The sequence below is a fragment of the Lissotriton helveticus genome, chromosome 2_2 (assembly GCF_964261635.1).
Source record: "Lissotriton helveticus chromosome 2_2, aLisHel1.1, whole genome shotgun sequence".
NCBI classification, from domain to species: Eukaryota; Metazoa; Chordata; class Amphibia; order Caudata; family Salamandridae; genus Lissotriton; species Lissotriton helveticus.
Window position 1 is genome coordinate 138,400,587 of NC_136060.1, and position 27,327 is coordinate 138,427,913.

At 42.8% G+C, this 27,327-nt stretch overlaps 1 protein-coding gene across 1 annotated transcript in view; it reads right to left on the reverse strand.

The window, feature by feature from the left end:
- Positions 1-27,327, reverse strand: part of SLAIN2 (SLAIN motif family member 2) — a 383,646-nt gene that overhangs the window by 88,640 nt on the left and 267,679 nt on the right. Inside the window, exon 6 of the mRNA XM_078678220.1 lies at positions 3,318-3,455. Within this exon, the coding sequence (XP_078534346.1) occupies positions 3,318-3,455 (138 nt within the window). The remainder of the gene's footprint in view (positions 1-3,317; positions 3,456-27,327) is intronic.

Consider the following 27,327-nt stretch of genomic DNA (forward strand, 5'->3'; position numbering starts at 1 on the left):
GTGAAGCCAGCCAATAGACCGAGCGAGAGAAAATTTGTAATAAACACAAAAGGTCATTGGGTTAATGCAAGACCTAATTAGGGGCCCAAAAATCTCAAAAGTGCACCCATGGTATATGCCATTCCATTGAGTGCAGATTTATGGCTTTCGTGAATTAACAAGAATTTTCAGAGGTAGGCCAAGAAATAGCACTCATAGAAAATATTTGTGAACTGCATTGTAGCATGAGCAAATATGCATGTGTAGATTTTCTCATGCGAAAAATATCTTGAGTGTTTGCATGTGGACTTTTCCTTCAACTACTTTATTCCCAGCCCTGGAAGAAGATTAACGTCTGCCATTGTCAGCAGTACATTTCTAACCTTCCTCAGAATGTGAAAAGATTAGAGAATAGCTGGTGAAAAGCCTTAAAACATGCAAGTTAGTAGGTTTGCCTAGACTCAAAAGGGAATTCTAACCCTGGAACTTCGGCTTATCACTACCTTTAGACCCAGTATGTAGGTCTGCGAAAACGTGGCAAAATAAGGGAATTGCTTGTATTCAAACCCTATGAGCCCTGGCACAATCAGATAGGCTATATCAGAGCTCTTATATAATGAGATTGCTGCCATATTTTTTCACCGCATTACATGGCACAAAAGGGACAAGTGGATTTTGTTACAGGACAAGTAGATTTATGAAGCAGCTTGCCCCATGGACGAGTAGATATTTTATTAAATTCCACACCCTTGTAACCCAACCAAAGAGTTCAGCAGAGTACTGAATACCATTATCGAGCAAGCAGTAACCATTGAAACTATAACTGAACGGTATAAAAATCCCTACTTTAAGAAAATCCAAGCACACCTTATCTCTATATGGTTCCAAAAATCCATAAAAATCTGGAAAACCCACCTTTTAGACCTATCTTAAGCACACGGAACTCTATACACAAACCTGGGGTTTCAACTTTCAGACAACATGCGTATGTTTGTAGATTGCCAGGTGCTGGCTCCCTGCTGGAAGGAAGTGACTTAATGACCAAAGTGGTTGGGCATCAGATACAGGTAAGCCGGCCATTGTCCTATTTGGGAGGGAGCCCGGAGAAATGTTGTATAATAAATATAAGATTAAATAGATTTTTTATTTGGTGCTACTGGCTCGCAGAGAAATAGTTTGCAAATAGATAGCAACAGAGTTCCCATTTACCACAGACTGGGCTCCTTACGTTAACTATATCTGACAATTGATTATCACATGTGATCCAGAAAGTTTAGACAACATTTTTAAAGATAACGTGAGATGGCAAACACATTTGTTATGCCCAATGATTACACCTCTATTGCCGCATCAGAGGGCTGCAGTGGCAAAACAAGCAAGCTAATTTCTTTGATGGAAGAAACCATGCGATGAGAAACTGATGTTGGAATGAGGACCAAAAAAACACCAAAACATAACTTGGAACTGGCTTCCACTTTTATACAGTCACAGCAAACAAGGGATGTTGGAATACCAGTCTGCATTTTCAGAACCAGTTTGGGTTGGTTCTTCTTTCAAGAGTCTCCTCTCTTTAGGCTGGTCTCCAAACAGTCTGTGTGTAGTGATGCTTCTTACAGCAGGGTAGCCTCCAGTTTGGACTATCAACAACAAATGGAACAAAGTGGTACAACTTCTGCACCTGGGTATCAACAGCCATGCCGAACAGTGACTGGGAAGGGACAAAATGTAGACATTGCATAAAAAGTCCCTTTCACTTTAAACAGAGACTGCAGTTCCACCCTTGCCCCCCTGCATCTACCAAATGGCAGTGCTGCAGGAAGACTAATCAGAAGCCCCTTGAAGCAAAAGGACCTAATTACATTTCTAAAGTAGCCTAGTTTCCTCCTGTCTACAACTTCAGTATCTAGGTATTCTCCCTCCACAGGTCCCCATGCTCTGGTTCACATGCACATAATGCATGTGCCACACAGGCCACATACATAAAACACACAACATACATGTGGGATGTTAGCACTAGGATCATGGCTAGTACACAGAAGTGGAACGTTACATGGGGGGGGGAGCAGTAGATCTCCACTCCAGAGACATAAAAACAACAACTAATTTACGAAACAGGGTATGCTGCCACCACAGCTCTACATGCCATGACAGGTAAAGTAATCTACTGTCTGCAAGTTGAGGGCACAGTCGGTGGGCACTTCCAGATCACAGGACAGGCCCAAGACCTCGCTCAAGTCAAGGACAGGTCTAGGTTTCTGTGCACACAGTATATTATTGGGAGTCTACAAACAAAATAAACAGGGCAGCATATACTTTTTGTCGGACCCTCAGGGAAGGGGGACAATACCATTCCATGTATGCCATGCAGGAGATATTCCCGGTCATGCATTTACCAAGAGGGACACTAATTCCTAAAGGTCATAAATATACAGCCATAAGGAAAACTGTGCATCTTAATGTTTTGCTGCCAATTTTGCCTTGCTTCATACCAATGCAGCTTGCTTTTCAATTCATTATTTTACTGTCTCAAAAAATGCAACCAGGAATTGAGTAGCCTGGTCAAGGAGGGCTTTGAGGTGGTTCTTGGCTCTTCCAGATTGTGGGGATATTACCTGATCGTGTAAAAGTGTGAGCAAAGAGTTGGATAAACCACTCCTGAGATAAGAGCCTCTGGATATTCCTGTTTGATGTCTTCACGAAAAACTGACCACATCAGAGTAAAGAGACATCAAATAATAGTGCTCCAGCCACATTTTGGTGCAAATCAATCGTAATTTATCAAGCATCATGGCAGATACTGAGCCAATTTAGAAAAAACCCAATAGATTTGACCTTGGCAAGCATGCAATGTTTTGTAATAATTAGTTGAAGATTAAACGTAACAAAAAGTGGAAATACACACATATATATACACACACACATATGCACACACACATTTTTGTGTGCGCGTTACCTGTTGTGAGCCACAATAAAGCGGAATAAAAAGTGAACCTGAGCGTTCTGGAGCTTGTTTGTATTTGGAAGCAGGCATGTTGAGGATGCATATATGGATATATATATATCTGCATTTTCGTTATGATTTTGAGAAACCTAATTGGCAAAACAACTCGGGCTGTCTCTAGGTCAGCCTTAAGAAAGGGAACTGGAAATTATGGGTAGCAAAGTAGTCATTACAGATCTTTTGCAGCCATGTTAAAATTCCATGTTCACATTTTAGTTAAGAAACTGCAGAGGTCCCAGAAAAATGCACACTGTGTGGAATGTAGACATTTTACAATAAAGTCTCAAACTTTAAATAAATTGACCACTTTAAAATAATAAGCTTACAAATAACGTACTGGCTGAGACTTGAGGTCGAGGTACTCCTCCGTTTGGCACTTGCAAATTTGAGTCACAACTTCTGCTGTTTTTCACAGGCTCAGCTGCTTGGATACCAGACGTCCTTGATAAGTTTGGAAGACTACGCCTTAGCTTTTCTGAATAAGTAAACAAAGCTGATTGTAATATATGTCAATAACAATAATAAACATTCCAATGCTCCATTTGAATGCAGACATTTGTATTCAAATAATTAGAATAAATTATTATAGCGCTTTAGTTTTTTTTTGTTATAATGAAAGATGTTTAGTCCCATAGAATGACTAACACAAGGAAAGATCATTGACGCTCTGGCTATAAGCTGCACCTTATAAATTCCAGAAATAAAAAGGAAAGAAGTTACTTACCATACCTAAAGTTCTCCAGTATTGGAACTGTTAATATATTCACATGCTTCAATCATCCCGGTTGTCGAGCTTCGAGTCCCATGGTGGAAATAGTTTGCAGAGCAATACTAATAATACACAGAAATGCTACAACATGATCACAACAGCAGCCCATTCCCATAATTAAAAAAGATACACCAGCCAATCAGATGAAGTACAGTCTTTACCCCTCCCCACCAAGCTGCCATAGATCAGAATTTGTAGTACAAGTGTTAGCATGATTTTGTTTGTATACAGGTCTGCCTGAGTTGGAGAAGAGGGTGGGTCGCATGTGAAACTAAGAAAAATACCAATACTGGACACCTTCAGTTACAGGTAAGTAACTTTTTTTTTCTCCAAAACTGAATCTTTCATATATTCACATGCTTGAATCAGGACAGCAAGCTGTTAGTACAAACTTAGTATTGTTTAGCGACTGGAGGGTAACAAAGGCTAAACAAGCATATCTCACTGAAATAGATGTTGTAGAACCGATTTACCAGCTGCTGGACCTCTTGTACTGTTGAGTCTAGACTAGGGGTCTCCAACCTTTTCTGTAAGAAGAGCAATTTATGCTCTATGAAATCATCCTGTGCTACTATTATTACTAGTGTCATAATAATGAACAGATCAGACAAGATTACATTGGTGGGCATCCTATGGAAGATTACCAGTAGTGGTCATCTCAGCGCAAGGTTGCCAGCAGTGATCACTTGCATGCATCAGGCAGGGTTGCCAGAAGCAATGTAAACAAGCATTTGCAATGCATAAGGTCTCGCATTAGGAAAGTTTGGGCTATTGGTATTGTAAATGACACATTTTTTATATATGTGTTGGTTTTGAAAATAGCAAAAATAATAGCTTTGTCATTTACAATGCCAATAGTTATAACTTGTGACACCTATAGCATTTGTAATGCAATATGTGTTGTATTCACGTGACTTAGATGTATTGATATTACAAATAACAATGGCTTTGAACTTTTTTAATAATTAATACTTAAATAAAAGTTATTGTAATTTATAATGGCAATAGCTTAAACTTTTGTAAATAACTTTTGTGAAGAATATGTTCAGTGTATTTTATTGTGACGAAAATCCAAGAACAAAAGTGAAATACTAACCTCTTTTTGTGACATTTGTAATAAAGCTTGAAACATTGAGAGATCATATTTGACCCAGTTGTTGGTAAATGGTTGCACAGATTGATGCTGTGGTGGGGCTGAGAGATGTTGTGGTGGCGACTAGTGATGCTGTGGCATTCAATGATCCTGTGGTAGTGCATAGTGATGTTGTTGTGCCCCTTAGTGATGCTGTGGTGGTGCTGAGTGATGCTGTGGTGATGCGATAGATAGAGTGAGTGGGATAGATAGATAGAGTGAGGGCGATAGATAGATAGAGGGAGGGCGATAGATAGAGGGCGATAGAGAGATTGAGTGAGCGAGATAGATAGATAGATAGGAGTAAGGGCGATAGATAGCTAGACAGATAGAGTGATGGCGATCAGTATCTAAATAAATAGATAGAATGAGGGCGATAGATAGCTAGACAGATAGAGTGATGGCGATCAGTATCTAAATAAATAGATAGAATGAGGGCGATAGATCGATAGAAAGATAGATAGAGTGAGGGCGATAGATAGATAGAGTGAGGGCGATAGATAGATAGCGTGAGGGCGATAGATAGATAGAGTGAGGGCGATTGATAGAGTGAGGGCGATTGATAGATAGAGTGAGGGCGATAGATAGAGTGAGGGCGATAGATAGAGTGAGGGCGATAGATAGAGTGAGGGCGATAGATAGAGTGAGGGCGATAGAGTGAGGGCGATAGATAGAGTGAGGGCGATAGATAGAGTGAAGGCGATAGATAGAGTGAGGGCGATAAGAGATAGAGTGAAGGCGATAGATAGATAGAGTGAGGGCGATTAGATAGAGTGAGGCCGATAGATAGAGTGAGGGCGATAGATAGACAGATAGAGTAAGGGCGATTAGATAGATAGACTGAGGCCGATAGATAGAGTGAGGGCGATAGATAGACAGAGTGAGGGCGATAGATCGATAGACAGATAGAGTGAGAGCGATAGATAGATAGATAGTTGTGTGGTTGTGGTTGTGTGTGTGGTTGTGGTTATGTGTGCGTGGTTGTGTGTGTGTGGTTGTGTGTGTGTGGTTGTGTGTTATGCTTTGTTTTTCTATGTTTTGTTATGTTTGGTATGCTATGTTTTGCTAGGCTATGATATGTTTTGTTTTGTTATGCTCTGCTATGTTTTGTTATGTTATGCTATGTTTTGTTATGCTATGCAATGTTTTGTTTTGCTATTCTATGCTTTGTTTTGTTTTGCTATGCTATGTTTTTTTGCTATCCTATGCTTTGTTTTGTTATGCTATGCAATGCTTTGTTGTGTTTGTTATGCTATGCTTTGTTATGCTATGCTATGTTGTGTTGTGTTGTGTTTTGCTATGCTATGCTTTGTTTTGCTATGCTATGTTTTGTTATGCTATGTTTTGTTATGCTATGTTTTGTTATGCTATGTTTTGTTATGCTATGTTTTGTTATGCTATGCTATGTTTTGTTATGCTATGCTTTGTTATGCTATGCTATGTTTTGCTATGCTATTATGTTTTGCTATGCTATGTTTTGTTATGCCATGTTTTGTTATGCCATGTTTTGTTAGGCTATGTTTTGTTAGGCTATGTTTTGTTTTGCTATCCTATGCTTTGTTTTGTTATGCTATGCTCTGTTTAGTTTTGCTATCCTATGCTATGTTGTGTTTTGTTATGCTATGCTATGTTGTGTTTTGTTATGCTATGCTATGTTGTGTTTTGTTATGCTATGCTATGCTAGGTTTTGTTATGCTATGTTTTGTTATGCTATGTTTTGTTATGCTATGCTATGTTTTGTTATGCTATGCTATGTTTTGTTATGCTATGCTATGCTTTGTTATGCTTTGTTATGCTATGCTATGTTTTGCTATGCTATGTTTTGTTGTGTTTGATATGCTATGTTTTGCTATGCTATTATATGTTTTGCTATGCTATGTTTTGTTATGCCATGTTTTGTTATGCCATGTTTTGTTAGGCTATGTTTTGTTATGCCATGTTTTGTTATGCCTTTTTCTTGTTAGGCTATGTTTTGTTTTGCTATCCTATGCTTTGTTTTGTTATGCTATGCTCTGTTTAGTTTTGCTATCCTATGCTATGTTGTGTTTTGTTATGCTATGCTATGTTGTGTTTTGTTATGCTATGCTATGTTGTGTTTTGTTATGCTATGCTATGTTGTGTTTTGGAATGCTATGCTGTGTTTTGTTATGCTATGCTATGTTTTGTTATGCTTTGTTATGCTATGCTATGTTTTGCTATGCTATGCTTTGTTTTGCTATGCTATGTTTTGTTATGCTATGTTTTGTTATGCTATGTTTTGTTATGCTATGTTTTGTTATGCTATGTTTTGTTATGCTATGCTATGTTTTGCTATGCTATGCTTTGTTTTGCTATGCTATGTTTTGTTATGCTATGTTTTGTTATGCTATGTTTTGTTATGCTATGTTTTGCTATCCTATGCTTTGTTTTGTTATGCTATGCTCTGTTTAGTTTTGCTATCCTATGCTATGTTGTGTTTTGTTATGCTATGCTATGTTGTGTTTTGTTATGCTATGCTATGTTGTGTTTTGTTATGCTATGCTATGCTAGGTTTTGTTATGCTATGTTTTGTTATGCTATGCTATGTTTTGTTATGCTATTCTATGCTTTGTTATGCTTTGTTATGCTATGCTATGTTTTGCTATGCTATGCTTTGTTTTGCTATGCTATGTTTTGTTGTGTTTGATATGCTATGTTTTGCTATGCTATTATATGTTTTGCTATGCCATGTTTTGTTATGCCATGTTTTGTTATGCCATGTTTTGTTATGCCATGTTTTGTTAGGCTATGTTTTGTTTTGCTATCCTATGCTATGTTGTGTTTTGTTATGCTATGCTCTGTTTAGTTTTGCTATCCTGTGCTATGTTGTGTTTTGTTATGCTATGCTATGTTTTGTTATGCTATGCTATGCTATGTTGTGTTTTGTTATGCTATGCTATGTTGTGTTTTGTTATGCTATGCTATGTTGTGTTTTGTTATGCTATGCTATGTTGTGTTTTGTTATGCTATGCTGTGTTTTGTTATGCTATGCTATGTTTTGTTATGCTATGCTATGTTTTGTTGTGTTTTGTTATGCTATTTGTTGTTATGCTATTTGTTGTTATGCTATTTGTTGTTATGCTATGTTTTGTTGTGCTTTATTACGCTATGCTTGGTATTGCTATGCTTGGTTATGCTTTGCTTGGTTGTGCTGTGCTTGGTTGTGCTGTGCTTGGTTGTGCTGTGCTTGGTTGTGCTGTGCTTGGTTGTGTTTTGCTGTGCTGTGTTTTGCTGTGCTGTGCTTTGCTGTGCTGTGCTGTGTTTTGCTGTGCTGTGTTTTGCTGTGCTGTGCTTTGCTGTGCTGTGCTGTGTTTTGCTGTGCTGTGTTTTGCTGTGCTGTGCTGTGTTTTGCTGTGCTGTGTTTTGCTGTGCTGTGTTTTGCTGTGCTGTGCTGTGTTTTGCCGTGCTGTGCTTTGCTGTGCTGTGTTTTGCTGTGCTGTGCTTTGCTGTGCTGTGTTTTGCTGTGCTGTGTTTTGCTGTGCTGTGTTTTGCTGTGCTGTGCTGTGCTGTGTTTTGCTGTGCTGTGTTTTGCTGTGTTTTGCTGTGCTGTGTTTTGCTGTGCTGTGCTTTGCTGTGCTGTGTTTTGCTGTGCTGTGCTGTGTTTTGCTATGCTGTGCTGTTTTGCTGTGCTGTGCTGTGTTTTGCTGTGTTTTGCTGTGCTGTGTTTTGCTGTGCTGTGTTTTGCTGTGCTGTGTTGTGCTGTGTTGTGTTGTGCTGTGCTGTTTTGCTGTGCTGTGTTTTGCTGTGCTGTGTTTTGCTGTGCTGTGCTTTGCTGTGTTTTGCTGTGTTTTGCTGTGCTGTGCTGTGTTTTGCTGTGCTGTGCTGTGCTGTGTTGTGTTGTGTTTTGCTGTGCTGTGTTGTGCTGTGCTGTGTTTTGCTGTGCTGTGCTGTGCTGTGTTGTGCTGTGTTGTGTTTTGCTGTGCTGTGTTGTGTTTTGCTGTGCTGTGCTGTGTTTTGCTGTGCTGTGTTTTGCTGTGCTGTGTTGTGTTTTGCTGTGCTGTGTTGTGTTGTGTTGTGTTGTGTTTTGCTGTGCTGTGCTGTGTTGTGTTTTGCTGTGCTGTGCTGTGTTGTGTTTAGCTGTGCTGTGTTGTGTTTTGCTGTGCTGGTAAGGGTATGTGAGGGTGTGTGTGAGGGGGTGTGAAGGTGAGGGTGTGAGGGTGAGGAGGTGTGTGAGGGTGAGGAGGTGTGTGAGGGGTGAGGGGTGAGGGCGTGAGGGTGAATGTCTCCAATGAATGTCACTGCTTGGCCTTCTTTGAAAATGTTCAGTGCTGCAAATAGAGCATGCCGCCCTAATTATCACAGCATGAGGCCCCAAAGTGATAATTATCACAGCATGCAGAGAGCGGCCCCACGCTGCTGGAGCACTCAACTGCACATTAATTATAGTTGAGTGCTCCAGCAGCCTGGGGCGCCAGTTGACATGCTGTGATAAGTGGGTCTCATGCTGTGATAATTGTTGAGGAAGTGGAGACTCCTGCTGGGATAATTGGTCTTGTGGCGCCTCAGGAAGTAGAGTTTCATGCTGGGATAATTGGTCTGGCGGGCTTGCAGCGCCTGACGTCCAACAAACGTGCACAAGCTGCTCAACCTTGAAGCACGTTCACAGACCTGGGTCGGCTCGTGCCCAGCTCTGTGTCGGGCTCGTTCACAGCTGCTACTCCCTTGACAGGGAGGAAGGTGACTATAGAACTCGCTGGCGGGAGCGCTTCGCGCTCCAACGCCAGGCGAGCCCTAAAAATGGGCCTGTCAATTTGGAATGTCGTTACATGAGTTATAAACAGCACTGATTCTTCTAGCTGATGTTGGGGCTAAAAGTAGGGAACCCCCCCCCCAGAAGAGATTCTTTGCTCTACTGGTTCGAAAAGAGTTTTCCTCAGTTCAGATAACATTTAGCTGCATGAGAGGATGTCCTATTGGTGGGTAGATGGTTGTTTCCTTATTGTACTTCTGCCCTTAAAGTGTGTATATCATTATTCATTTAATTTGGCAATCAAGCAATTTTTGATCATAACATTACGATGTTTGAATTAGCTTAATCTTGACAACTGCTCCAACGATTTTTGAGGCTTGTGGTGACCCCTTCCACTTGATTTCTTAGGTTTACATACATAGGACTTATCAAGGTTCGAGGAATTAAATTCTTTGTTTTTTAAACTGATGAAAAGATGAAATGTTAAATCTCACATTTCTTTCAGAACTATAGGAAAATTGTTAGCAATGATGAGGCCATGTTAACTCTTGTATCAGGTTCTCGACCACTGTTCCTATTAGGGTCTATAGAAGGACACTTACAAATACGGGATGTGGACTTCCATATGGTTGGGCGACAGATCTATTTTACATTTTGGTATGTCTACCCTTTGTCTCTTTACAGTGGCAATTTCCTTTCTTTTAGATTATGAGTTAGATATTTTTAATTTCAGCCAGTGTTTTCCTTGGTTATAAGTTATATATACATCTATCTTTACACTCCATCGTTACGGAGGCAGCGGAATCAGAAACATTAAGCATGATTGGACCATATAGACTGATGAACTCTTATGAAGTTTAGTGGAACATATATTCATTAGTTTCGAGAAATTACGTTGATAACAGGTTAGTGGCTATAAGTTGACCTTCATTCTGTAGGCCATCATAGGCACTTTTCTCGTCCTTTAACTTGCTTTATATACATTAATATTTACTTTTTGTATGTACTTCTCAGGTCTCAGTCCTTCCCAACTTTATTTGGCCTAGTGTCCAGAAGTATATGATTCTCATGTTTTTCCAATGGAATAAAAACATAGGTAACTATTTTGCTCTCTGCATCCCCTCTTATGGCGCCGAATGTAAAAACAACAAAAAACTTTTTGTGAAATCTTTCTGCTCACATGGTGAAGGTTCACTGTAGAGACTATCTTCAATTTTCCACACTTGCAGAGACTTTGGTAAGCAGCATTGCAGGAGGGTATTACACATGACTCCTGCCTTGAGCTTTTACCTATCATAACCATCGACTCATCTTGGTGATGGTTCGTTTAAGGGTTTGGATTTTCTCTCACCACTAACAAAAGTTGAGATGCGGTGGAAGTAATTGTATCACTGTTTGGATGTACATGGGAGTTAATGTGCACTATATTAAAATACAAACATCCACAACATACTAGCTGATAATGTTTATTTGTGTTTCCCTATTTTTGCATCACTACATCAGCCTTGAAAAAGTCCAATATTGGAAGAAACGTTCCGGCTGAATCAGCTGTAATTTGTCATTACCAGACTAACTGTATTGAATGTAAAAAAAAAAAAGTACCACTGCAAATTAACTCTGGACTTTTGATTTAGAAAGGAATGCATAAGGACCACAATTATTCTGTATAAATACTGTATTTGTATTCACTAGAGTGCCATCTTACAAATTGATTTGCCCATAGCTACAAGCGCTCCATTATTATTTTATTTTTTTAATATAAGTTGATCTGTAACTTTTGCAGGTGCACGCCCCAACCCTCTTGTTAGGAGTTTTGTCATAAAAAATGGGCTTTGTCCTAGAGAAAGGACAGTTCGACTGCACTAAAGCCACCACGTTGGAGCCTTTTTCATCTTACAGTTTACCTGTATCTGATCATCAAATGAACCAGCTTTCTGCAACCACTGCTTATCAAATACCTCCTAAAACTGACTGATGTGACGGCAGTAGTGTGGGATCATTAAGATAAATACACAGCTCACCAATTACGAGGTTTGGAACGTTGTTACTATGCACAAATAGAATAAAAAGTTCAGAGCCATTGATGCAGGATGACATCATCCCTAAAAAGGATGTGAAAATTGGCACAGTGGTAGTTTTTCTTCTTTTTTGGAGGAGTTTAGCCACTGCTTTCAGGATGGATACACTTTCCTTAGATGGGAATTGCTCAAAATGGGGTCTCTAGTTGGCGGAGGTATGCACCCTGTCCAAATAGGGAACCACACTCTAGTCAGGATAAGTGTAGTGCACACCAAAGGTTATCTGTGCTCACCTTCTAGTAGCTTGGCACAGAGCAGACAGGCTAAACTAAAGAGGCAATGTGCAAAGTAAATGTGTACACACACACAGACACACACACACAGACACACACACACAGACAGACACACAACACCATAACAGAACTCAACACCAGTTTAGAAAAACAGCCAATATTTATTGGAGTAAAACAAGACCAAAACGACAAAAAGCCAACATAGACACTTCAAGATATGAGTTCTTCAAGATTAGCCATGTATTTGTATGTATACATCGGCAATACTATGGACAATTTCATATCTGGATTAAGATCTAAGGGAATGTGTATACACAAATCATGTTTTGTGCTTCACAGTTGAGGTGTGTATATGTAGTAAGACAGATGATTTCAGACAATCTGTGCTTTTTTCATTTCTAGATACCCCTGACAAAGGGCTCTTGTTATAGCCCGAAATGCATTAGGATGTACCTTTCAGCCAGACTTAAGAATTTCAAGACCGGCTTTCAAGCTTGAACGACTATCAAGAATCATGTTTAAGAATTAAATTTGACTTGATTCACACTGTGGTTTCCAGTACTGTATAATATATGTGATTCTTTCAGTTTGGGCTTGTTTGATTAATGTTTTGATCATATGTTAAACCTATGTATCAATATTTACATTGGTTTGTGCCCCCTCGAGGGCCTCAGTATTGCACACTGTATCTGGGGCATTGGCTCTAGTTAGCTGTATCATTTAAAGTGGCATTTTCAGGCCTTCAATTTAAAAACCAACTTCACTAAAAGATGTGTTTTTAAACTGAGTCCAGAGACACCAACCTCCAATTTTCTATCTGTTCCCTATCGTAAGATACACTTATTCATCTGTTTTTCACTACCAGGACATGTAAAACTTAATAGCACATGTCCTACCTTTTTTTAAAAAAAAACATTTTATTGTCTGATCACACATAGCTCAATGCATAGCTCCAGCATCCGGAGTCTACTGCAACCATTGGTGGATCAACAAGGACATTGTCAGACTTTTACAAGAAACATAACCCCGCCACCCCCCCCCCCCCCCCGATCCCTCCCCCCATGCGCTGCTGCCAATGCTTAGATACCATAGAATATCCACAATCAAACATGCCAAGTTCATCAAGACACCATACATTTCCTACCTTTTAAATACACTGCATCCTGCCCATGGCACAGCCTGGAGCCTACCAAAGGGGTTCCTTTATTGTAATAAAAGGGAAGGTTTGGGTCTGGCAATTATGTGAACTTGCCAGGTCGACATGGCAGTTTAAAACTGCACATACATGCTCTGCAGTGGCAGGCTTGAGTCATGTTTGAAGGGCTACTCATGTGGGTGGCACAATCAGTGCTGCAGGCCCACTAGTAGCATTTGAGTTATAGGCCCTGGGCACATGTAGTGCACTGTACTAGGGATTTCATTACAAGACCGGAGGCTACATTATGCAATAACTTTTATTGCTGCTCAAGATATGCAGCCCTTTAAAGTGTAACAATTACATCATAAAACAAAAACATTCCATGGAGCAATACAAGTGCCATAGCAACCAAGTAACTTCCTCTTTTATTCGCTGCTCACAGAAAGATAAGTACTGCTTCTTCCTTTCTCCCCCTCTGGGGTATTTTATATGGGAATGAACATTGTTTTTTAATTAATTTCTTTTACAGATTTACCTTATTAGGTAGGTAATAGTCTTACTCATTCTAATATATGTAATTAACGTTTTATACATCTTTTTCCTTGCCTACCCTTCCAATTTATGGTCGGGTTACTTGTTTATCGTTATTTATTTGCCTTATTAATCGTCCTAATGATTGTTTCTGCTTTTCTTCGCTCGTTTTTTGTTATCGGACACTGATCATTAATACGCATCTTTTGATGCAAGCAGTTAAACGTTCACTTCATGAGCCCGATCTGATATCTCGATCGGAGCTCAAGTTGAATGTTTCTTCCGAGCCGGAGAATGCTCCTTTACAACGCTAATCACCATTACTCTCGCCGTCCCTAGGAAGCGTCAACAGGGCATTTATTAAAATAAACGCTTACTTAGGAATTCAGAAGCCATTCTTCGGAGCTCGTTCAGACGCGAGCAACTCCGACGCTTCTTCCGTTTTCTTCTTGTGACCCGCTCACGGAAATGAGCGGCTCACAGACCGGCAATGCGAAAATTTCAGCCTATTGAAGGCTCAAACTCTAGGGCGTCGTCGGCTCGCGCTGTGCGTTTCCATGTCAACGCACAGCGCAGGGCGGCACATCGCATTACAACGGTCGTTGTTTGTGAAACCAATACTCGTTCTCTTCTTCGTGAACCCTGGGGATTAGATTTTCGTCGGTGAACCTTGGCTAAAAGCCTATCTATTGATTGAATCGCCGTTTTAAGGTACACATTGTTTTACCTTCCATTTAAAACGCTGTAGAATGGCTGAAAGGTCTAATGAAGCCTGTGAAGCCCCTCTTACAGAGAATTCCCTTATGAATCTCTTTCAAACACAACTTAAATCCTCCCTAAAGGAGGCAGTTGAGGCGGCATTATCTAAAAGGAAGAGAGATATTCCTCGGGAGAATTCGATTTCTTCAGATGAGGAAGACCCTCTCCCCACCAAGGGCGGAAAGGTTCTAAAAAAGTCTAAGCATCTTGAAATTAACGGTAACCCACGCGGCACCAATGAGCAAGGTGTCCCAAGCGGCACAAATAGATCTGGCGTCCTCAATGGCGCGAAAGCTACAGGTGTCCTTCACGGCACAACTAGACATGGTGTCCCTTGCGGCACAAGAGACGTCATCCTTTGTGATGATGATGACGAATACATGTCCCCTAACGATGATTTTGAAGCTGATGAGTACATTTTTGATCCGTCAGAAAAACTTGACGATTTATTGGGTGATGATTTGACCCAACCCTCCACCTCATGTTCTATTAAAGACCCCTCTGGGGCGGAGATGTTCAACCCTTCAAATATTACTCACCCTAGAGGTTCTGACTGGTGGCCTCTTGACCACGTAGCTAAATTTATTAAACTTTGGATCAGGAAGCCCCTTGAGAGGGACTCACGGAACCTAATGAAATCGGAATGTCCTAGACCTTTCCTTGACAACAAAGCAAGCTTGACCCTGAGTTACTGACCTTTCTTTTTAAAACCGGAAGAGACCCTCGTAAGGGTATCGAACGCTGTCTTAAACAGTGTCAGGATAAGCTGCTGGACACCTTAGGTCCTCTGGCGAGAATTCTAGACCTTGCAGAGGAATCCTCTATTAATGGTACTCCGGTTGATACCGAACTCTTGAGAGGGTGGAGTTAACGGGCCTTATGCCTCCTTGGAAATGCCAATGCTAGCCTCACATCCGAAAGGCGTAGAGGAATCCTGATTAGGATGAATCCCAAGTTGGGGGACCTAGCCAATAAAGACGTTGAGGGAGACCCCTAATGGACTCCTCTTCGGAGAATCCTTTATCAAAGTTCTGGGTAAATACGTATCTACCTTCTCTGCTTTTAGCAGAGCTCAAAGTAACATGAGAAGGATGTTTGGAGGCAGACACATTTTTGGAAGGGCTGACAGAGGAGGGCCAGCTGTCAGCCAAGGTTACAACAGGTCCTTCTACTATCAGAACCAACGTGGAAGATACTTCAGAGGGAACAATTCCTTCTTCCCTCAGAGAGGACGCAACTACCGCAATCGTGGAGGTGGAAACAACCGGGCAAAGTTCCAAAGTCAAGGAAATCAAGGTAAGAACCCCTCCTTCTGGTTCTTCCCTTCCAAAGGTAGGGGGGCGACTTGCTACTTTCAGCCAGAACTGGCTATCAATAACAAACGATGCATGGGTTCTAGAAACAGTGAAAGGTTTCAAAATAGATTTGTTTCCATCCCTCTCCAGACCTCACCCCCCAGAGAATTAATTCTAGACCAGGATCAGGCAACCCTAGTAGACGAAGAGATTTGTCAGATGTTGGAAAAAGGGGCAATTTTCATTGTATCCAAGGCCGGCCCCGGTTTTGTAAGCACAATTTTCCTCGTGAAGAAAAAAGACAAAGGTTGGCGCCCCGTAATAAATCTGAGACTCTTGAATTCCTTCCTCGTATACAGACATTTCAAGATGGAAGGTATCCATCTTTTGAGAGATATTCTTCAAGAGAAAGATTGGCTCATAAAGCTAGACCTGAAAGACGCTTACTTTACTGTCCCTATGGATACCGATTCCCCAAAATATCTGAGGTTTGTATGGAAAGGTGTAACCTACCAGTTTCGATGTCTCCCTTTCGGCCTTTCTTCAGCCCCTTGGTGTTTCACCAAGATTCTGAGACCGGTCGTTGCATCTCTAAGGAGAAGAGGAGTTCGTTTGGTTATATATCTAGACGATATCCTATTGATGTCCCAGAATCAAGAAGAAATTCTTCTCCACATGAGGTGGACTGTAGATCTTCTGGAGTCTTTAGGCTTCATTATCAATGTAGAAAAATCAGTCATGATTCCCTCTCAAAATCTAGGATTTCTAGGTTTTCAAGTAAACACGTCCTTAGCCCAACTCCAACTTCCCTCGAAGAAATTGGCAAAAATAAAGAAGGAGGTCTCTTATGTCTTATCAAAAGATTTGGTCAGTTTAAGGGAATTAGCAAGAGTGGTGGGTCTCTTATCATCATCCATCCAAGCGATCTCTCCAGGACCACTTCACTACAGAGCCCTTCAGAGGTTGAAATCCACGGGCCTGAAGAAAGGTCTTTGGTATTCAGACCACATTCCCTTATCTCCGGAAGCTCGAACCGATCTTCTTTGGTGGCGGAACAACCTAGACAGTTAGAACGGGAAAGCCATATTTGGGAATACGCCGGACCACATTTTGGAGTCCGATGCGAGCAATTTCGGCTGGGGTGCCAGATTGGGAAATTTGGAAACTGGTGGGAAATGGTCCCAAGAAGAACTATCTCTACACATAAATTGTTTAGAGATGATGGCGAGCCTGAATGCTCTTATGAGTTTCAAATCAATTTTGAAGAACAGTGTAGTCTTGATCAAATTAGACAATTTTACAGCCGTCTCCTACATCAACCGTTTGGGAGGAGCGAAGTCTTTTCTTTTAGCGGATCTGGCCAAGATAATTTGGTATTTCTGCTGGGACCAGAAAATTACGTTGAGAGCGGAATTCCTCCCGGGCCACCTAAATACCAGGGCAGATTGGAACTCAAGGTTCCTGAGAGACGCAAGCGATTGGAAGTTGAATCCCTTGATTTTCAAGAAAATTCAGGACTTATGGGGTCCTTTCGAAGTAGACCTCTTTGCCAGCAGACTCTCCTTCCAAATAGATCGCTACTTCAGCTGGAGACCAGACCCATTTGCCTTGGCAGTGGATGCTCTTCTCCAACCGTGGAACACTCTCAGTTGTTATGCCTTCCCTCCTTTCGCTCTAATCCAGAGAGTCCTTCTGAAAGTTCGTTCAGAACGATGCCGAATTGTCCTAGTTACTCCTTTTTGGAATTCCCAAGTTTGGTTCCCGGATGTGATGGAATTGGCCATGGAAATTCCCCGTTTTATTCCAGGGAATTCGGATCTCCTTCTGGGTCTAGAAGGAGACCTTCATCCTCTTCTTTTAGAAGGAAACATGAACCTTCTTGTTTGGAAGATTTCAGGGGTTCTACAAGATACTCAGGCCTTTCGGGCCAGGCTAAGAGCCTTTTGGATGAATCATGGGCTCCCGGAACAAGGAAAAGATATACCAGTGCTTGGAAAAGATGGTGTGGTTGGTGCATGGAACGGAATTTGGATCCCGTGGAGGCACCTGTAGTGGATGTTGCTAACTTTTTAGCGGACCTTTTTAATTCAGGTCTTTGTTATAGAACAGATAATTGCTATAGATCAGCAATTTCTGCAGGTCATTCCCTGCTAAACGACTTTTCTATTGGTACCGATCCCTTGATTCGTAGGGTAATGAAAGGTATAAGACTGAAACGTCCTCCTAAACCCAAATATAGTTCCATGTGGAACGTTAATGTTATTTTTGACCTTTTTTCATCCTGGCCGGACAATTGTTTCCTTACAAGAAAACAATTGTCCATTAAACTAGCTACTTTACTTTGCTTAATCTCTTTCAGGCGAGTATCTGACGTTAAAGCTTTAGAAATATGTAATAGATTTTATTCTCCTGATGGAGTATTATTCGAGATATGGAAAAGAACCAAGACCATGTCTGAGAACATATTCTACCCTTATTTTTCAGATTCTCCAAAACTGTGTGTCGTAAGTTGTATGAAAATGTATGATCAGAAAATGAGTATTTTTAGACCTGGTAATGAGAATCAATTGTTAATTTCTTTTATCAAACCTTGTAAGGCAGTTTCTTCCGCGACAATTGCCAGGTGGGTAAGAACTGTTATGTCAGAGTCTGGAATAGATTTATCTAAGTTTGGCGCTCACTCCTCTTGTGGCGCTATGGCAAGCAAAGTATTTTGGGGCGGGGGATCCCTTTCTGATATCCTGAAAGCAGCAGATTGGTCTAATGCCTCAACTTTTGCTAAATTTTACCTTAAACCTGTCGAACATGTAAGCAATGTTGCATTAAGAAGCTTTGAACTTGCAGAATGTAGCCTCCGGTCTTGTAATGAAATGTCGATTCTCCAATTAGCATGCAGAGAGAATCTTGATTTCATTAAAGACAACGGAGGCTGACATTATCCCTCCCACCACTCCCTGGTGGATGTTTTATTTAATATATGGCTTGATTATTGTGTCTTTATATTTGAGTCAAGTTTTACTCCTTTTCCCTTTTTCCCTTTCAGATTCAGCTTCCTTATAAATCTGTTTTGATGGAAGATCTTGAAACTACAGCCCTTTCCTTCGCAGCTCTAAGAGGAAGTTACTTGGTTGCTATGGCACTTGTATTGCTCCATGGAATGTTTTTGTTTTATGATGTAATTGTTACACTTTAAAGGGCTGCATATCTTGAGCAGCAATAAAAGTTATTGCATAATGTCAGCCTCCGTTGTCTTTAATGAAATCAAGATTCTCTCTGCATGCTAATTGGAGAATCGACACTTACCAGTAATTCAAATATGCAAATCATGTAGAAACCAATGATACCATGTTTTAGAGGGGAGGGTGTATGCACTTTAGCAATGGTAAAGTGCTCAGAGTCCTAAAGCCAACAAAAAAGTCAGACAATTAGGAGGAGGCAAAATGTTTGGGGATAACCCTGCAAAATGGGCCATGTCCAACATGAATGCTTATTTTGCAAATGATAATGCAATTGACACTTGAAATCTTAACCTTTTATGAGCGGTTGTATAGGGATATGAAAGTATGCTTCCTGTAGGTCTATAGAGGTCATATAATCTTTGATTTTGAGAAGCTATAGAACTTTCTGTACGCAACCATGCGGAATTTCTGATTTTTTTTAGATATTTGCTGAGATATCAAATATCAGTCACCACTCTTGATTTTTTTCATTAGGAAAAAAAAGGAGTAAAAGCCGAAATGCCTTAGCAACTTTGGAAACAGTTATATCCCCCTTTTTTAAAATGATGATCATGATTTCCCATTGCAATAGACCGATATGTCCATGGGGCATCTTATGTGGTGGTAGAGTTGGAGGTTTTTGGATAAACTTCAGAGCGTGGCCATATTTTCTACAGTCCATCGTTCGGTGGTATGATGTTATGTTGGCCCACTGGTTGTAATAAAGTGATCTTGCCATCTACCCGTGCATTCTGTTTTGTGACCGTCACCAATTTGTCAGTGCCTTCTCCATTGCTCTACGAGGGGTGTGTTAAGACCCCACCCCAACACACTGCTACAAAAATAAAAATAAAATTGTAATAACCACTTTTATTATCGTTTTATTATTAAAGATGTTTCAAGGTTGGTGTGTGGGGGTGAGAAGGGGGGGAGGGTAATGCTCGCAGAGGAGCTGCCGCTCTTAAAATGTAAAGAAAAATATTAAACTTGAGAATCATGAAAAGTTCATGAAAATGATGGGGTCATGGAATTAAATATTCAACAAAGTCTGTCAAAGTCAGAGGAAACTTGCCCTTCAGTAGCCAGCTCACGTATGAAATCTGTAACTTGCTAATTAGGTGCCAAACCTTGACAGGCAAGCAGGTATGAAAAGACGAGATGTGGTCACCCACTTCCAATTCGAATTAAAGGTTCACCCAAAGTTTAACACAAAAAAAAAAATATATATATATATATATATATATATATATATCTTCATCCATTGATGTTCTTTTGCAGGAACATCCAATCCGGCGGCGCGTATAAACAAACACCGGTCAACTCTGCAGGTCAGTTTCTACTGGGTCTATATATCCTACTGCTTAATGGCGGTCTCCAGTAAGTAGTTATAGTTAGGATCTAGTTTCCATAGGAAAAGCGTTTTTCCTTTTGCCAAAATCTTTGGCGCTGTTTGACGAACTTCGTGAAATTTTCAAAACTAATGGCCCACTCCTGTCTTGAAAGTTTCGGGGTGATTCGTTATGTGGGGGCCAAGAAAAAAGGGCGTCCCAAACGCGTTTTCTCTATGTTAATTTTCCATAGGAAGATTTTGTCGCAGCTACAGCCCGAACTGCTGAACGGAATTACACCAGAATGACAGCTCTTGGTCTAGAGTGCACTCTTGGCTTAAAACGGTGTAAATCCGTTCAGTAGTTCCTGAGAATTTCATATTGAAAAACTTGAGCTTGACTCTGATTAGCTGCCAACACTTCAAACCAGGAAGTGTTGGCAGACATCTTGTGACGCAGTTGATCCGAGTCACAAGACCGAGTACAGGGACCCCGAAAGCCCAAAAAAGCATTGTTTTAAAAAAAATTTTTTTTTTAAACGAAGTGCGGTCTCCTGCACTTTGTTTTCGTGAAGCCCTCGGGTGTGCCAGGGCCCAGGGACAATGATGAATTCTGATGCGGGGCCCGCGGGGTCCCTGCAGCCCGGGAGAGTGCCACCTCCCCGGGACTTTCAACTTGATGGGAGGGGGGCTGCGTTGCCTCCCTCCAGGAGCACTAGATGGCCCTGGGGACCGCCCACCCCCAGGATATTGCAGTTTGCTATGGCAGGGCGTGAACACCGCTCCTGCCCCGCCATAGCAAACATCTGGCTTGCTTTCATGGAATATGCTAATCAAATGGAGGGGGGAGAAGGAAAGTACTGATCCCTCAGTTTCCTTGGGTAATTACAATTAATCAAGAGGGAGGGATCACTTGTCCTGCGTGAACCAGGGTATGCAGGAGATCGAACAACGGTGTCTCCAAAATTAAACCCTCATGCACGTGTAGGGTAGCGTGGTAAGCGGTATATCTTGATTCTCCGCTCTTCTGACACGTGTGTGCATAATCATCGGGTTTTTCGGTATGCAGCCTCCACCAGGAGGATCTTACCCTCGGTAAAAACAGTAGTGACCCAGTGATGTGGAGGGAGTGTAGGACAATAAAAATCCCCCGGAGACCCAGTAAACGGACTTTTATTAAATCTGGGTTCGGGTGGATCCCATTAGGGGAATGCTCCAATGATGTGCGCTCTGTTGAAAAAGTCCGGAAGTCCGGGTCGCAAGAGGCAGCAGAAGCGCAACGCGAAGCGCGAGGACAGGAGCGTTACCCCCCTCGAAGCCCTTGCCACACCCGAAGGAGGTGTAACTAATATATATCTCAGGTACATCGTGACCTCGAGAACCAAGAAACAGGTTGAGAATTTCCCTTTTTCTACACACCTGCTTGCTATAAATATAATAGTCTAGCATCACTATCACCTTTCACCACGGGTCCTGAAGAAAGCCCTAAAGTCCGATTCACGGCATAGAGGGCTGAAACATGTTGGCCATTTTAAATTATTTTGAATGCTAGTGCGTCCTGAAAACTTAACTTTTTCAACAGAGCGCACATCATTGGAGCATTCCCCTAATGGGATCCACCCGAACCCAGATTTAATAAAAGTCCGTTTACTGGGTCTCCGGGGGATTTTTATTGTCCTACACTCCCTCCACATCACTGGGTCACTACTGTTTTTACCGAGGGTAAGATCCTCCTGGTGGAGGCTGCATACCGAAAAACCCGATGATTATGCACACACGTGTCAGAAGAGCGGAGAATCAAGATATACCGCTTACCACGCTACCCTACACGTGCATGAGGGTTTAATTTTGGAGACACCGTTGTTCGATCTCCTGCATACCCTGGTTCACGCAGGACAAGTGATCCCTCCCTCTTGATTAATTGCTTTCATGGAAGCAAGAGCAGGAAAACTGCTCTTGCTTCCATGAAGTGAAGCAGTATTGCTTTTGAGCAAAGGGAGCTGCATGTCAGCAGCTCCCTTTGCTCAAAAGCAATGCTGGCTCCTGCAGGAGGCGGGGAGCCGGCAGGGACTGCAGGGGCATTGGGGGGGCCTCAACGTGAGGCCACGCCCTGGGGGATAGGGTCCTGGGGCAGAAAATGGCACGGGAGGAGGGCCGTTGGCCGCCCCTCCATTTAAAAAATAAATAAAAAAGGAATAGCCAAGCCCCGGGGGATGGGGTCCCTGGGGCGAAATTGGCCTAGGGAGGGGACCCCCCCTCCCCTTTAAAAACAAAAAAAAACCCAAAGGCCTTATCCCGGGGGATGGGGTAATTGGCCTCAATAGGATGGCTGCACAGCCCCCTCCCTTTTCATTTTTATTTTAAATGGCTCATACTCCAGGGGGAGGGGTTCCCAGGCCCCAAAGGGTCAAGGGAAGGAGGGCAAAAAAGGGAGAAACCGGCAACTTACCAGAGGCCCCACCCCCTCTCTGACTACACTGCAAACAAGCCTCCTGGGTTTGGGGATGAAGTCCTGTTCACTGCTGATGGTCCGTAGGGACCAACTAGCCTACCAGGTACCTCCAGTAAGCCCTACACAGTGGGATTGCTGAGAGGTGGTCTGAGGCCACACCCCTTTTTACAACACTCTGCAAACACGCCTCTTGGCGTACTTCTGGTGGGGCGATGAGGTCCCCTTGTGTCCTGAGGACCTCAGGACTAAAGTGAACTTGATCCGCCAAGCAGCAGTGTGCCAGGAGGCGCGTTTGCAGAGTAGTGGCAAAAAGGGGGCGGGGCCTCTGACCACTTTTTGCAATCCAGCTGTCTGGGGCTTCCTAGAGGTAACAAGAAGGCTAGTTGACCCCTAAGGACCCCCAGCACCAAAGGGGACTTCAATCCCCACCCAAGAGCGCGCCAGTGAGCGTGTTTGCAGAGTGGTGGGAAAAGGGTGTGTGGCCTGCTATGCCATGCAATCCTGCTGTGTGAGACTTACTGGTGGTAATAGGAGGGGTAGTTGGCCCCCAAGGACATCCATGGGGGCCAACTACCCCTCCTGTTACCTCCAGTAAGTCCAACACAGAAGGATTGCTAAGAGGTCTTCGGAGGCCACGCCCCCTTTCTCCACCACTCTGCAAATGCGCCTCCTGGCACACTACTGGTTGGGGGATGAAGTCCACTTTAATATTGAGGGACTTTGGGGGCCAAGAAGCCCTCCTGGTACCTCCAGCGAGAGCTATGCAGCGGAATTCCTGAACGCTGGTCGGAGGCCGAGCGCCTTTTCTCCACCACTCTGCACACACGATAACTAGTTAAAGAAGCATTTACAATGCAATAGGTCTCGCATTTGTGAAAGTTAGGGATATTGGCGTTGTCAATGTAAAAGTCTACTAATGTTTTTTTGAGTGGAGTGGATGTACGTTGTGTGTAGTGGAATTATGTGATATGTTGTGCAGTGAAATTATGTGGATAGAAAGTATGTGGTATTTAGTGTACAGGAATTATGTAGAGCGGGATTATGTGTTAGGTAGAGTAATTATGTGGTATGGTAGTCTGTCTTGTGGAGTGGTAACCTCAGGTTTAGTCAATCTAGTTTCCATAGAAGCTAAACTAAAACCTCAAAGGGACAAAAAAAAAAAAAAGGAACCACTGAGGAGTACTCCTGGACCTAGTTCCAGGTATAGGCAGGGCCACTGGAATTATGCTACTGTTTGGCTGCACTGATTTTCGCATAATTAGGCATTTTCCTCATTTGCCACATAATCCATCATCTGCTGCAGTGTCTGCAGATTTGAACAAAAAAAACCTTGTTTCTAGCACAAACGTTACCAAAGATGCAGCGACAAGTGTTACAGCGTGGTGGAAGGCCCTTTGCAAACCTGGAATGGTCACCTGTTACTTATTGCTAAATGTGGGTGTTAAATTGGTACTAATGGTGCGCAGACCACTCTTGCCTCTTTCTGCCTTTCTGTTGCTTCTTTGTGCACCTTTCTTCCCTTTTCTGCACTTCTCTTGCCTATTTCTGCACATTCCTTTCGCTTTCTGCACCTCGCTTCTTTCTGCACCCCTCTTGCCTCTTTGTGAACACCTCTTTCTGCACCCCTGTTGCTTCTTTCTGTACCTCTTACCTCTTTCTGCACCCTCTTCCCTCACCTCTCTTGCCTCTTTCTGCACTTCTCTTGCATCTTTCGACACCTCACTTGCTTCTTTTCTGCACACCTCTTCCCTTTTCTGCACACTTCACTCTTTCTGCACTTCTCTTGCCTCTTTCTGCACTTCTCTTGCCTCTTTCTGCACCTCTTTTGCTTATTTCTGTACGTCTGTTGCCTTGTTCTGCACCCCTCTTGCAAATTTCTGCCCCGTTCCCTCTTTCTGCACCTCTGTTGCTTCTTTCTGCATTTCTCTTGCCTCTTCCAACACCCCTCGTCTCTTTCTGTGCCTCAGTTGGTTCTTTCTGCACTTCTCTTGCTTTTTTCTGCAAGTCTCTTGCCTCTTTCTGCAGTTCTCTTGCCTCCTTCACTTCTGTTGCTTCTTTTTGCACTCGTCTTGCCTCTTTCACTTCTCTTACCTCTTTCTATACCTTCTTACCTCTTTCTGCACCCCACTTACCTCTTTCTGCAGCCCTGTTGCTTCTTTCTGCACCTCTGTTGCTTCTTTGATCACTTCTCTTACCTCTTGCCTCTTTCGGCACCCCTCTTGCCTTTCTTCATGCACTTGCTTTTTTGTGCACTACCCTTGCTTCTTTCTGCACCCATCTAGCTTCTTTCTGCACCCACTTGTGGAGAAGTGTGGCTCAATGGTTAGAGCAGGCAGACCTTGATGCAGAGCTCTGGCCAGGGACCAGGGTTCGATTCCCGCCTCGGCGGGTCTCCGGCTCCTTAATTCCCCTGACTGGATATTCTCGCCTCAGTGCCTGTTCTGATCATGGGTCCCACGCTGCAACTCTGGGCAATAGCTTGCTTAGTCTCCACAACGGCCCCAAAAGCGCTGGGATGCCTGGCTGCACCTGGGGGGTGCCCAGGAGTGGATATTTCCCAGGAAAGCCAGGAAGGGTTCCTAAGCGGTATACGGACAGCGCCGGGACACCTCCGGTGGAGGTAGCTGTGCGCTTTACAATTTCCGACATTTACATTTACTTGCCTCTTTATGAAACTCTGTTTCTTCACTTCTCTTGCTTCTTTCTGCACCTCTCCTGCTTCTTTCTGCACCCCTCTTCCCTCTTACTGCACCAGCAATTCTCTTGCCTGTTTCTGCAGCTCTCCTGCCTCTTTCTGCACCTCTATTTCTTCTTACCGCACCTCTTCTTTCTGCACCTCTTGCCTCGTTCTGTACCTCTTGCCTCTTTCTGCACCTCTCTTGCTTCTTTCTACACCTCTGTTGCTTCTTTCAGCACTTATCTTGCCTGTTTCTGCACCTCTTGTGCCTCTTTCTGCACCTCTCGTGCCTCTTGCTGCACAACTCTTGCCTCTTTGCGCACCCCTCTTCCTGTACCTCTATTGCCTCTTTCGGCACCTCTCCTGCCTATTTCTGTACCTCGGTTGCCTCTTTCTGCACTTCTCTTGCATCTTTCTGCACCTCTGTTGCTTCTTTCGGCACTTCTCTAGCCTCTATCTGCACCCCTCTTGCTACATTCAGCACCTCTACTTTCTGCACCGTTTGCTTCTTTCTGCACCCCTCTTGCCTCTTTCTGCACCCTTCTTGCCTGTTTCCGCACCTCTTGCCTCTTTCTGCACCCTTCTTGCCTGTTTGCACACCTTTTGCCTCTTTCGGCAACCCTCTTGCCTCTTTCTGCACCTCTGTTGGTTCTTTCTGCACCTCGGTTGGTTCTTTCTGCACCTCGGTTGGTTCTTTTTTCACCTCTGTTGGTTCTTTCTGCACCTCTCTTGCCTCTTTCGGCATCCCTCTTGCCTCTTTCGGCATCCCTCTTGCCTCTTTCGGCACCTCTGTTGGTTCTATCCGCAACTCTGTGGTTCTATCGGCACCTCTCGTACTTTTTTTCTGCACCCCTTTTGCCTCTTTTTTGTACCCTACTTTCCTCTTTCTACACCTCTTGCCTTTCTGCAGTTCTCATGCCTCCTTCTGCACCTGTTGCTTCTTTCTGCACTTCTCTTTCTGCACCCCTCTTGCCTCTTTCTGCACCCTTCTTGCCTGTTTCCGCACCTCTTGCCTCTTTCTGCACCCTTCTTGCCTGTTTCCACACCTTTTGCCTCTTTCGGCAACCCTCTTGCCTCTTTCTGCACCTCTGTTGGTTCTTTCTGCACCTCTGTTGGTTCTTTTTGCACCTCTGTTGGTTCTTTCTGCACCTCTGTTGGTTCTTTCTGCACCTCTGTTGGTTCTTTCTGCACCTCTGTTGGTTCTTTCTGCACCTCTCTTGCCTCTTTTGGCACCACTCTTGCCTCTTTCTGCACCTCTGTTGGTTCTTTCTGCACCTCTGTTGGTTCTTTCTGCACCCCTCTTGCCTCTTTCGGCACCTGTTGGTTCTGTCTGAACCTCTGTTGGTTCCATCCGCAACTCTGTGGTTCTATCCGCACCGCTCATGCTTTTTTTCAGCACCCCTTTTGCCTCTTTTTTGTACCCTACTTTCCTCTTTCTACACCTCTTGCCTTTCTGAAGTTCTCCTGCCTCCTTCTGCACCTCTGTTGCTTCTTTCTGCACCTCTCTTGCCTCTTTCTGCACCTCTCTTGCTTTTTTTTGCAACTTGCTTGTCTCTTTCATCACTCCTCTTGCTTCTTTCTACAACACGGTTGCTTCTTTCAGCACTTGTATTGGGAAGTGCAAGCTGTCAAGTTTAAAGGTCTGCGTGCTCTCGTGACGGAGGTATATGTCTACTTGTATATGTTTTCTCACGTGTAATGCATCTGAAGGTGGTAGATCAAAAAGCAGGTGGCTTCTCCTATAGGTGGTTAAATGGCCTCAGCTCTGCTCTGTCATTCGGTTGCACAGGCAGACATGTCTTATGTATATAGGTATCATAGAGCCCCTCACATATACTATTGAATACCCATGTGCCTGTATTATGAGCAGAAAGAAATACATACACCTTTTTATACACAAATTTACATAGCTTGCTGAATGAAACACTGGTATTAGAGTATTTGTATGTATATTTTTATGTAACAGGTCACTAGGTAAAAGCAGAGACATGCATGCATACCTTCATAAACTTTGTCAGACTTACAACACT